Source organism: Podarcis filfolensis, assembly GCF_964270895.1.
Source record: "Podarcis filfolensis genome assembly, chromosome: Z".
Lineage (NCBI taxonomy): Eukaryota > Metazoa > Chordata > Lepidosauria > Squamata > Lacertidae > Podarcis > Podarcis filfolensis.
In genome coordinates, this window is record NC_139617.1 from 40,505,477 (window position 1) to 40,518,166 (window position 12,690).

A 12,690-nucleotide genomic window follows, 5' to 3' on the forward strand; every position below is an offset into this window, starting at 1 on the left:
AACCATGCAGTTCCAGAGTTCCCAAGACGATCCCACTCACCTGTATTTGATCGCCTTCTAATACCAAAGTCCCAGCTTGAGGCAAAATCGACCGATTGGGAGTATACGTAGCCCTGAGACTCGCCATTGCTGCCCTGCATTTCTGAGCTGCTGTCCAGTGTGAACTCAGTGAGGCAGATACTGACACCCAGGCCTTGTTGCAGAGTGTTCTGTGCACAACCCTTGGATCGTGATCAGCCAGCAGCAACACATGACCAGAGGGTCATGCTCCAAAAGATTGTGCAAGGCATCTGCTTGCCAGACATTGGAAGAGTGACCTGTTAGATGTTGTTGGCTCAGCTGATCTTGTAGGCTTTTCAATTCCATAGTCTCTGCTGAGCAAAGGCATCCGCCGCCAACAAAGAGATAAAAATAGATCATGGTTCGGGCGGTCCATGCTACTGGCTTGTTGGCTGGGCCTCCTGTTTTTTGAACCAAAAGAGTTCCTCGAGGGGGTTGTGGTTTTGTGATGTAATCAGTAAATGGTGGCTTCCACAGCCCGTTGGCCTCCACATGGACCCCGTCTGCACTATACATGTAAAACAGTGCCATGCTGCTTTAAGCTGTTGTGTCTTCCCCCAAAGAATCCTGGGAGTTGTAGTCTGTTCAGGGTGCTGAGAGTTGTTAAAAGGTAAAGGGACCCCTGACCATTAGGTCCAGTCGTGACCGACTCTGGGGTTGCGACGCTCATCTCGCTTTATTGGCCGAGGGAGCCGGCGCACAGCTTCCGGGTCATGTGGCCAGGATGACTAAGTCGCTTCTGGAGAACCAGAGCAGCACACAGAAAGGCCATTTGCCTTACCACCGGAGTGGTATCTATTCATCTACTTGCACTTTGACGTCCTTTCAAACTGCTAGGTTGGCAGAAGCAGGGACCAAGCAATGGGAGCTCACCCCGTCGCGGGGATTCGAACCGCTGACCTTCTGATTGGCAAGTCCTAGGCTCTCTGGTTTAACCCACAGCGCCACCCGTGTCCCAGCCCGCTGAGAGTTGTTAGGAGACCCCTATTCCCTACACAGGTATACAATTCCCAGAGTGGTTTAAGAAACCATCCTTTTCCTCATGGAACTGTAGGAATGGCCGTTTTGTGTTATGTTATTTTGTGTTATGTTGGAAGCCGCCCAGATATTATTATTATTTTATTTATTTATTTCATATCACATGCAGCTACCATTTTGTGCTTCGTGCATTGGCACTTTCTTTGAGTTCCAGGTGGGCCTGCCAGCTGGAAAATTTTGGTATACCCCGACCTTCATTAACGAAGCTGAATTTTAAAATGTAAAAAAAATATAAAATAATATTTCGTGTTTTACCACCAGTGTCCACTCAGGGTCATGGAGAGTGCCAGTGTTGAGCCTGTGCTTGCGGGCAGCAGACCTGTTGACCAATCCACGGCGGATACAGTCGCCAAGAACCGTAAAAGCCGTCAAGAGCTGATGCTCAAGCTATCGGAAGGACAGAACGTCTTGTGCTGTTGGACTGATGGGCTCTATTACCTTGGGAAGATCAAGAGGGTAAAGAAAATGGTTTTTTTTAAATTAAAAAAAGCTTCTTTATTGGAAAAAATAAATCATTTTCCTTAGACAAAGAATGCTGGGTCCTATTCTCATGGAGAACAAAACATCATTTATGCTCTTGGGAACATTAGGAAGATCTTCACTTTTTATTCATATTCTGCACAGAGTATGTGCAAATCAAATAAAATCAAATGTAAGCACCTCATATTGCTGTTGATTTCAATGAGAGGTTGAGAACACGTCAGTCATAGTTCCACTGAAATTTCAGAGCAAAGTGAGGCAGTGAGGAGAGGGTGCCAAGCCAATGTAATAATGAAGTGAGTGGGGTGCTTGTGGGACATCAGTTTTCTGCCCTCCATGCCCATCAGCTGAAGTAATTGTTTCATTCCACCTCATTATTGTACCAGTCTTGCTTGTGTTAATATCTTGTGTGAACCATTGGTTCCTAACAGTTTTTCTCTCTCTGCCCCCTGGTTTCCATATTTGCAGGTGAGCGGCTCCAAACAGAGTTGCCTGATGACCTTTGAAGACAACTCCAAATACTGGGTGCTCTGGAAAGACATCCAGCACGGTGAGTGAGTCTGCAGTCTTCTCTGGGACTTCTGCATGGGTCCAGCCTACATGCTGGTGGTAGTGGAACAATGGAGGGGGATCCTGAAGTGTGGGAGCAGAATGTACCATGTTAAATTTCAGGGGTAGGTGGGTGCCATTTTGAAACACACAACGAGACTTCCTGAAACAGATGGCTCTGCTGCAGAGCTTCTCCCTGATGTGTTAGGTTTGAAGGATCATAGTGTTTGAGAGATACTGGGTTTCAAGCCCAATGCCCTGGAATGACCAAGAGAATCCAGACACCCACCCACCCCTGATTGTCAGCAAAACGGGATGTTTATTTAAGTGTTCCAAGGCTGGTGTGACACAACTGACGCAATCAGCAAGTAGGGAGACAGTGGGTGACACACCAAATATGAAAACAGCACTTATAAGCAATGGGGCAGTAATGTCCATCTATAGCATTACTTTCACCTTCAGCTAAATTCTAATAGTTTTTCTGTGAGTCATAACATTAAGCTTCTAGCTTCCTTATCTCTTGCCCGACCACAGCTTCTAATAACAATCCTTTGCTTACGTCCTGTTCTGTCTTTCTCCCATGGTTCTCCTGTAAACACAACCTTCACATACCAACCTTGACTTGTTCAGCTCATTGTGGACGATGGTCAGATTGATTATAAGGCAATTTCTTGTGCTCCCAACTTACAGGAGTTTTTGATGCTAGAACATAGGAAGCTGCCTTATACCAAGTCAGGCTGTTGGTCTGCCTAGCTCAATATTGTCCACACTGAGTGGCAGCTGCTCTCCAGGGTTCCAGACAGGGAGTTTCCCCCCGCTTTGGGGTTTTCTTGCTGGTGCTTTCTGCAACATGCCGTTGATACAGTAATAGTGTAATAGTGGTAAATTTACTGGTGTGGCCACACACCATTCCTCTTTGTTACTGCATTGGTGCTTATGAAGAGAGGCAGCTCTTGCATCATAGAGCAACAAAAGCAAGACGAAACCTGGATTTTTTTATTTTGCTTGACAAACACCTTTCTTTCACTTTAATAGATATTTTAACAAATAGTGCAAGATGAGACAGCAAGCATCTGGTGAACCAGAGCTAGGTCATCTAACTAATATCAAAGCTTTTCATCCAGATATTATTATATTTTGTTGAAAAGAACAATATCATAGAACCGCCTGGAACATTTTGCTACGTTCCTGTTGTTTTTCCTACAGATTGAAGTTTCCCCCCCTCTAAATTGATATTCCTGCAATCTAGACTACAGACTAGATAAATCTGGACCATCTGTGGTATAAAAAATTACAGGGCTTCAGCAGAAAGCTGTGGACTGTGGCAGACCTACATTTAGGGGTCCCTGAAGCAACCAGCAGTGAGGTCTGGGTGACCACTGTCATCCTCTTCAATGAGGTTGTTCCACGACTGCTCACCACATATTTTTTTTTTTTAAATGTAGCTGCTACATCTTGGATTTTGATTAAATTTGCTGTGCTGGATTATCTCACATGTTGATATCACTGGTGTGAATAATTCCCACACCTCCGTGCCTCATAGTTTTCAAGTTATGGGGGTATGAAAATTAGGAAAATGTTACATACATGCAAGATACATCATAGAATGATGAAATGAAACATAGAAAATACCACGGTCAATATAAACTTCTATTTTAGAAGCCTATGAAAATACGTACTACATGGAGCACATTTTACGAAACTCTCTTTTTCTAACTTCTCTAGCAACATACAGTTTCATCATATGAGAGCTTATAAAGAATAGCTTTGAAAAATTCATTTCGGCTTCACATCTCATGATAGGCATTGTCAAGTATAGCTTAAGTGTAGCAGTACTATTGGGCAACACTTCAGTTACGTGTTGCTCACATATAAGCTGAAGACCTCCTGTGCATTGAATTTTAGATGGCATCTTTTATTCTGTGTTCTGGGTTTTCCTAAGGTGCAAATATTCTTTGAACTGATAATACCCATTTACTAATTTGTGGTCAATATCATCTTTGTAATATGATATTATCAGATTTTTACTGTCCACATCAATTTCAGAATTGTTCATCAGTTCTGAGAAGAATTTGCATCTTTTTTGCAATCTGCTCATATGGGCCAGTCCTCTTACTTAACTGGATTATCAAGCAGTCGCCTACAACTTTTTTCAATACTTCAAAATAGTACTGTATGGTTTTTCTCATCTGTTCTTCAAGTTGCTGATCCACAGTATTTTTATTTGACTTTTTTGTTATCCAGCACAACATTGCCCCCCTTACATTCCATGCTGTCTTCAGGATTTTCCAGAGTTCTGAGCATATTCATCCAGTCAGAATACCCACGTCTGATTTTATTTTATTTTTTAAAAGGGTGATACATTAATCACAGCAGAACAGCCAACTTACAGTGACACTCCACCTTTGCAACATCTGTGCTGCTGACTCTCAAACTTTGGAATTGTTGAAATATACACAATAAAAAATTAATCAGTTTGAGTTGTGAGACTCAGATTGGATCTACTAGATCCAAAACATTTAAGCAATGAGGACTAACATTCCTTCTGGGGCCCTTTCAGGATTAGAGGTCCTTAACCTTAAGCTTAATTAGTTTCAAAGTCGTTCTGCTCCTAGCTATGGGGCATGCACCAATTTGAAATGAAGCTGTATGTCCATCCTGAAACTTTTGCTGGCACAAGAACTGTTATAAGCAAGACTATGGCTACATTTAAAAAGTCCTGACTTTCCCCCAAAGAATTAAGGGAGCTATTAAGGGTGCTGATAATTGTTATTCCCCTCCTAGAGCTACAATTCCCAGAGTCCCCTGTGAAAGAGGGATGGATTGCTGAACCACTCTGAGAATTGTAGTTCTTCCTGTTTAAAGTGGCATCATAATGCTGTATGTGTGTGAATGTGGCCTGCACATAACCGCCCCAATACCATTATGAGCAGAAAACTCACCACCGGTGTTATATGAAATGCATTTCTGGAGGGGACCCTGATATAAGGCTTTTTCATCTTTGTATATGAGGTGGAAATCTCCCACCTCCAGTGACAGTAGGATTGGGCTTCAGTACGATACGATAATCTTTATTGTCATTGTCCCATACAGAACAACGAAATTGAAAAAGATCTACATCAGACATTCAAAAACCAACAAGCTTGCTATCCCAGCCTGGTTAACCCTCTAAAAACTCTGATACCCCATAATTAAATATAATATACTCCCACAGAGGCTACCTTACACTGCGTTTAAAACCAAAATCACATTTGGATGAAAACTGTTTCTCAGGCGGCTAGTCCTAGTCTTTATAACCCTGTACCTTCTTCCAGAAGGCAGAAGCTGAAAGAGATTGTTTCCAGGGTGTACACTATCCTGCACTATCTCTGCAGCTTTCTTATAGCACCTGGAAGCATAGATTTGATCCAAGCTGGGAAGAGTGCACCCAATTATTCTCTCTGCAGTCTTTACAATCCTGGACAGCATTGTTTTTCTCCTGACTGTGCAGCTCCCAAACCACACAAACAGACCATAGGTTAATACGCTCTCAACAGTACAATGGTACTCCATCCTTTTTCCAAGCGGTTGTGGGGATTGCTGCTGACATTCGTCTTCTTTTTCAGCTGGTCTCCCTGGTGAAGAGTCAATGTGTAACATCTGTATGGAAAAGACAAAATCCCCCCTGAATGACATACTGATATGCGGGAAATGTGGACTTGGTAAGAAGAATGTCCTGCAAGTTCCACCACCCTGTGTTAGGGGCTTGGGAGGCGGTGAGGCAGAAAATGGCAGCAACGAGAATGCCCTTATCGCTCAGTAAGCTTGCTGTATCATTATTAGGTTAGCAGGAAGTCTCTTTAAAAAAAAAAAAAAGCCCTGCTCTCCAGATCGAAAAGGTTCCTAGAGTGGCATGTAAGAATAATAATAAGATGATTCCCCCCCCCCGCAACTCTCTGATGCCCCAATTTTGCTTTTTTCCTCCTCCCTCCCAATACCTTTTCCTTTCATGTTATGCACTTTAGTTTTCTTTCTATCAAGGAGACTGGAAAGCAAGCTCCCTCCTGCTGCTCTTTGGTTGGTGGATGGGGCCAGACTCCTTTGCCTCAATAGGAGAGCAGCCTCCGAGTGGCCCTTAAATGGCTGCAGCCTCCTGCTGGTGCCAAGAAGCTGTTCTGGTGGACATCTTGCATTTCTTTCCTTTGGTCAGAGCTTGGCAGTGGCATGCTGAGTGACATTCCTAGGAACATAGGAATCTTCTTAAGCTGAGTCAGATCATTGGTCCATCCAGCTCAGTATTTCCCAGTGTTGACATTTCCTGGCTATGGTTTTCCAGGGTTTTGGAGTCTCTCCAAACCATACTTGGAGATGCTGGGAATTTGAACTGAGGACCTTCTGCATGCAAAGCAGGCGCTCAGCCACTGAGCTGTGGCCCTTCTACAACATTCATGATCCCAGAGTAAATGCAGGAAGGGGTTCGTCTCAAATGTTGGTCCCTGCAAATAACGCTCTGGTGCTCAGCCTCACAGTTAGACCTCTTCCCAAAATGGTCCCCCAGATTTCATGGCCCTGTTTGCAAACAGTGAATCAATCCACTGTGGGTTGGATTGTTCCAATGTTCAAGGACTGAAAATTTCTGTTAGGGGTGTGTGTGTGTGTGTGTGTGTGTGTGTGTGTGTTTATCATTCTGTTGCCTGACATTGTAGCCTAGGGGTTACAAGAGTGCAAGAATCCTGAGAACTGTAGTTTGCTCGTTGCAGAGCTATAACTCCCAGCACCCTTTACAAGCTACAGTTCCCAGGATTCTTTGGGAGGGGAGCTATGCACTTTCAATGAATGGTGTGATGGATTCAGCCTAGTGCAACCCTGTAGAAAGTGCTCAGCCTCTTGACGTAGTTGCAAAACTTTGCCTCTCAGGTTTTCACCAGCAATGCCATATCCCAGCGGTGAGCAGCGATGAGAGTTCTGTGGATTCATCTTGGTTCTGTCGGAGATGCATCTTTGCCCTGGCTGTACGGGTGAGTGATAGGATTCAAGGAATGCTTTCTGCTAGCTCTCTTTTTGGGAGCATACAATCTCTGGGCAGATGCTTCTTTATGGATGCCCCTATGTGAAAACCTAGTAATTGCTAGTGGTGGATCAAACCTAGTGTGCTGTCTCTGCCAGAGGACAGCCAGAATATTATTATTTTTATAAGTCAAACCATTGATCCATCCAGTTTAAGCTTTGTTTATGCTGACACCATTTCTTCAAGATCTCTCTCTCTCTATTTAATTTATGTATTGATACGTATTCAGAGATATACAAAATTGCACATCCATCACAAAGTATCATGTTATAATATACTGATACAAACAGCTACTTAATCTGTAAAAGAACGTAGGAAGGAAGAATAAAAGACAAGAAATAGGAAAACATAAAGAAAGAAAACAAGAGAGGAGATTAAAAAGTATTAGAGAAAGAAAAACGGTTTCAAACAGGGGTCCTTCCTGGCCCTTCCTGGATATGGAACCTTCTGCATGCAAAGCAGGTGCTCTTGTCAATGAAATAATAACAATAACAATAACAATAACAATAACAACAACAATAACAATAATAATAATTTATTATTTATACCCACCCCAGCTTTGCTCAGCATCCCGCCCCCCCGCCACCATTCATCCTCTATTACCTGCCAGTCCCTGATGCCTTTTTGCGGTCTGAACCTCTTGCTGCTTTTTGCCTCTGCAGAATGGTGGAGCCCTGAGGAAAGGCACCATTGCGAAGACGCTGCAAAGGATCAAGATGGTGCTGTCCTATAACTTGCAGGAGCTGGAATGGGACTCTCACCACAGAACCAATCACCAGCAGTGTTACTGTTACTGTGGCGGCCCTGGCGAGTAAGAGAAACCGAAACGAAAACAAAGGGGGCACCCAGGAGAGGGGGGCATGTCTGAGGAGATGGAGCTTTCTGAAGACCTCTGACGATAGGGAGCAAATCTATCCTGCCCTTTTCTTCTGTGGGGGTCTTCCTTTGGAGATTTAAGCTCCTGAATCATGTGGTGGTCCACATCTCCAGAGGTGTAGATGCAAGCTTTAAAATGTGTGTGTCTTGCACAGCTAGATAGATAGAGAGGCTTACCTACACCACGACTGGGAAATCCCAGTCCCATGCCTGGGGTCCCAATGCGGCCCTCCAAGCCTCTCTGTCTGGTCCTTGGGGCTCTCTCCAGGCCACACCACTTATGGGCCCTGCTTTGCACTCCCATTGTGTTTCTGCCTGGCTGGAATCATAGAGTCATATAATTGTAGAGTTGGAAGGGACCATGCGGGCCATCTAGTCCAACCCCCTGCGATGCAGGAAACTTTTGCCCAATTTGGGGCTCAAACCCTCAACCCTGAGATTAAGGGTCTCATGCTCTATCGATAGAGCTATGCTCACTTCAACCTGCTTTGCAGAAATATAAATCAGTTAAATTGCAGATGAATAGTTCACCAGTTAAATTAAATAAGTTACAGCAGTTAGCAAGTTTCTTGGCTTTTAGATGAGGCATGTGTGTGCCACTGGCTTGGAAGAGGCATCTCTTGCTGATAGATGATAGATAGATATATGGAGATAGATAGATAGATAGATAGATAGATAGATAGATAGACAGACATGATAGATAGATATAGATAGATAGATAGATAGATAGATAGATAGATGATATAGATAGATGAATGCCTCTTTTAAGATGCTGCTTACCGTCTGCAGTTTTTCTGACTTGCCTTAAATTGGGAACACCTCATATAAGAGCCTTACTGGATCAGGCCAATGGCCCATTTAGTCCAGCATCCTATTCTCACAGTGGCCTACCAGAAGGTCTAATGGGAAGACTGCAAGGGATGAGCACTGTCTTCATTAATTCAGAGTTCAAAGCAGAACTCGTGTAGCTGAATGTTGGAAGACTCAGGACAGATAAAAGTTGCACACAGTCAAATTCTGGATCTCACTCCCACAGAGTGCAGTGATGCCCACCAAGTTAGATGGCGTTAGAGGATTAGACAAGTTCATAGAGGAGATGACTATCAATGGCTACTAGCCCTGATAGCTATTCTGTGGCCACTGTGAGAAAACAGGGTGCTGGTCTAAATGAGCCATTGTGCGGATCCAGGAGGCTTTTCTTACGTTCTTCTGAGTTAATTCAGACTTCCTCAACCTGGTGCTCTTCAGATGTTAGACTACAACTTCCATAATCCTTGCCCATTGGCCACGCTAGCTGGGGCTGATGGTAACTGGGAGTCCAACAACGACTTGAGGGTCCCAGGTTGTGAAGGACTGATTTAATCTAACTCACCAGTGGGGTATTTTTTTTTCAGCCCAAAGGCCGCAATTCCTCATCAGCATCCTTCTGGGAAACCCATGCTAGTACTGTGGTTGGCAGACTTGAGTAGGGAATACTCCACAGGTGTTGCAACTCTCTCCCGGTCCAACCAAGTTTCTTTCCCCTCCAGGTGGTACCTGAAGATGCTGCAATGTTACCGCTGCCAACAATGGTTCCATGAAGCCTGCACACAGTGCCTTAGCTGCCCAATGATGTATGGAGACCGGTACGTCTTTCCCTCACCTTCTTTGGTTTGCTGTGTTGGGGTCCCCTTTCAGAGGGAGGCTTGGAGGAGAATGATAAAGGGAGAGGGCCTTTCTGGTGGTGGCTACAATCTGTGCAATGTTCTCCCCAGCCTGGTACTTTCACTGACATCTTTTTTTTCGCTTCATACCAGAGCAACACCAGGTACAATGCTGCTAATCTGAGTTAAAGAAAGTTCTGCTTGTTCATTTATTTGTTTTTTTTAAACTTTCAGGTTCTATGTTTTCTGCTGCGCGGTGTGCAACCAGGGCCCAGAGTACATCAAACGTTTGTCTTTGAGATGGTAAGGCTGAGGCAGAAGCGCACTCTCAGCGTTTATTATTGTGATGGAAATCAGCTGTATATAAGCAGCAATATTTATTTTCTATTTTTTCATAGAATATTTTATTTGTAGTGAAATAAATACGGTTCCAACAAAACTTGTAGAGCAGTGGACCGCCCTTGCTTGGTTCTATAAACTCATCCTGAGTGCTCCCCCCGCCCTGTATAAATCATTATTCAGAAATAATACCCCTCCGCCACTAAGGAAGACAATAACATAATAAAATTCCGAACAGTAACAATCAATTGCACATTCATTCAAAATAAAACAAAAACTATTTAGTTTCATTCATTCAACAAAACTGATGAACTTCATCCAGTGGTACTAGCTTTTCAAAGTTTGATAGTCATTTTCATCTCCAGAGCTCTGCTACTGCTGCCTTGCCTCTTAACACCCTCCCAGGTACTCCCACTGGTCCCCGTGGAGGTGGCACTACTCACTTTTGGGAACCCCTGCTACAGAGTGTGACATGCTTATATCATACATACATACATACATACATACATACATACATTTTATTTCTATGCCGCCTTTCTACAGTCAAACTATGCTCAATGTGCCTTACAACAAGCAAAAATACATTACTGCAACATAACAATAGTAGTCATAAACAGTAAATAAAACATCAAAAAACATAAATCACAAGATCTTAAAAAAAGATATGAAAAAGCCTGTTCACCTGCCCTCCCAGGCCAGGTGGAAAAGACCTGCAAGGCAATAGTGTATAAGAAGAAAACTGATCAGGGACACTGTCAGATAACTAGATCATTGAATGCATTGCCAAGGCTTCAGCTGTCTGTGAAATGGCCTCCTCATAAGTAAGCATGAGTAGCCAGAGATCTACATTAACTCCACTTCTATTTACATTGTTGATTTACAGGCACTTATCGAAATGACCATGTTTAGTATGAACTCTAACAATCCTTCTGTGTTGCGTTAGGTGCTTGGAAAGTGCCAAGGTGTCAGAGATGTCCTTTGGAGTCTTTCTAATGGGAGGCAATCTGTAAACTGGTAGCGGTAAAGAACGTGGCAATTATGCAAGGAGCAATATCTCCACTGCATTTAGGGATGAGGGAGAAATTCGATTCAGGTCTTGCTTAAAGGTGAACCTACCTAATCCATTCTTCCCAAAACAAAATGGGAAGTGAAACACTGCCACCTTCAGAATTTGCTCTGCTCTGAAATTTGCAATGCAGCTCTTCTGCCAGGTAATGTGCACAAGAATTCATATGCTGGAATAAAAGCGTGGTTAAGAATGCACATGTAAGTGAAAATAGACTCCTGGAGCTACAATCTCTCCGGGAATAGAGGTTGACTGCTAAACCACTCTGGAAGTTGTAACTCTGTGAGACGAATGGGGGCCGGCTAATAACTCTTGGCGGCCTCAACAAACTCCCAGGATTCTTTGGCAGAAGCCATGACTGTTTAAAGTGGTATCACTGGGCTTTAAATGTATGGTGTTAATGTGGCTATAGTCTATTATCCGCATAGTATTTATGCAAACAAAATCAGGATGAATGGTCTGTGAACAGATCTTCTGCAGGAAGCCTTGGTCATTCTGTTTCCTTTTACAACGCACAGGGTGGATCTCGTGCATCTTGTACTCTACAACCTGGGTGTCCAAAGCAAAAAGAAATACTTTGACTTTGATGAAATCCTGACCTTTGTCAATCAGCGCTGGAACCTTCTGCAACTTGGGAAGGTAAGTGGCTTGGCTGTCAAACCAGTTAAAGCAGGGTAGCCTGGCAGACGTTGCTGGACTACAACTCCAATAATTCCTGAACTTTGGGCATGCTGGCTGAGGTTGGTGGGAGTTAGAACCCATTGACAATCTGGATGGTCAAAGTTTCCCACTTCTGCATTGAAAGAAGGAGGGTGACAGAGTCATTGAGAACTCTGCTTGGTTCCATTTACAACTTCAAAGCTGGAACTTGGGCTCCACCTTGTGGTCGTAATCAGAATGTTCACTGGTATAAGTATATATGTTGTCATTTCAATTTAAAATAAACACAGTTTGAAAAAAAAATAGTAAATAACAGTAAATGCTAAATTAATATTTTTTGGAAACAAGGAGCTGTGTGCTGTTCAGGTATTCAGAACCTCAGCTTTTTCTTTTTTAAAAAAGTTGCTAGCCCTCAAGGAACCTGCGAATAATGTTTGGCCACGCTTCAAGAAACTGCAGAAGCCACTTGCAATACATCTCCCCCTTTCAGCTTCCATCGGGGGAAGGCTTGCAACTCAGTGCTTGAGCACATGCATTGCATGTGGAGACATTTTCAAGCCCAGTCCCTGACATTTCCAAGTAAGATTGAGGAAGACTTCTGTCTGAAACCCTGGAGGGCTGATGGCACTCAGTATCACAATGAGCTAGATGGGTCAGACTGTTTATAAGGCATAAACCCCATAGCCATGATGTGGGGCCAGGAGGGGGCTTGTGCAAAGCCTTGCGTGCCCCCCCTTAGCAATATTAAACTTTTATTGATTTTTTAATTTTTAATTAAAATAGTAAGGCTTCAAATGAGCTAATAAAATATCACAGCCAGGCTGACTTATTCTTCAGGCTTCAGTGAGACTTAGGCTGCACCAGTGCTTTTTTCCCCAGAAAAAAAAGTTCCAGTACTCGCCAGCAAGCTGGGGGAGGGGCCAGTGCGTGGG

At 43.5% G+C, this 12,690-nt stretch overlaps 1 protein-coding gene across 1 annotated transcript in view; it reads left to right on the forward strand.

The window, feature by feature from the left end:
• Window positions 1-12,690, forward strand: part of PHF19 (PHD finger protein 19) — a 32,899-nt gene that overhangs the window by 10,557 nt on the left and 9,652 nt on the right. The window contains exons 2-9 of the mRNA XM_083595288.1: window positions 1,360-1,554; window positions 2,047-2,128; window positions 5,733-5,828; window positions 7,024-7,124; window positions 7,837-7,985; window positions 9,580-9,675; window positions 9,928-9,996; window positions 11,617-11,737. Coding sequence (XP_083451414.1) covers window positions 1,375-1,554; window positions 2,047-2,128; window positions 5,733-5,828; window positions 7,024-7,124; window positions 7,837-7,985; window positions 9,580-9,675; window positions 9,928-9,996; window positions 11,617-11,737 — 894 coding nt within the window. The 5' untranslated portion in view covers window positions 1,360-1,374. The remainder of the gene's footprint in view (window positions 1-1,359; window positions 1,555-2,046; window positions 2,129-5,732; window positions 5,829-7,023; window positions 7,125-7,836; window positions 7,986-9,579; window positions 9,676-9,927; window positions 9,997-11,616; window positions 11,738-12,690) is intronic.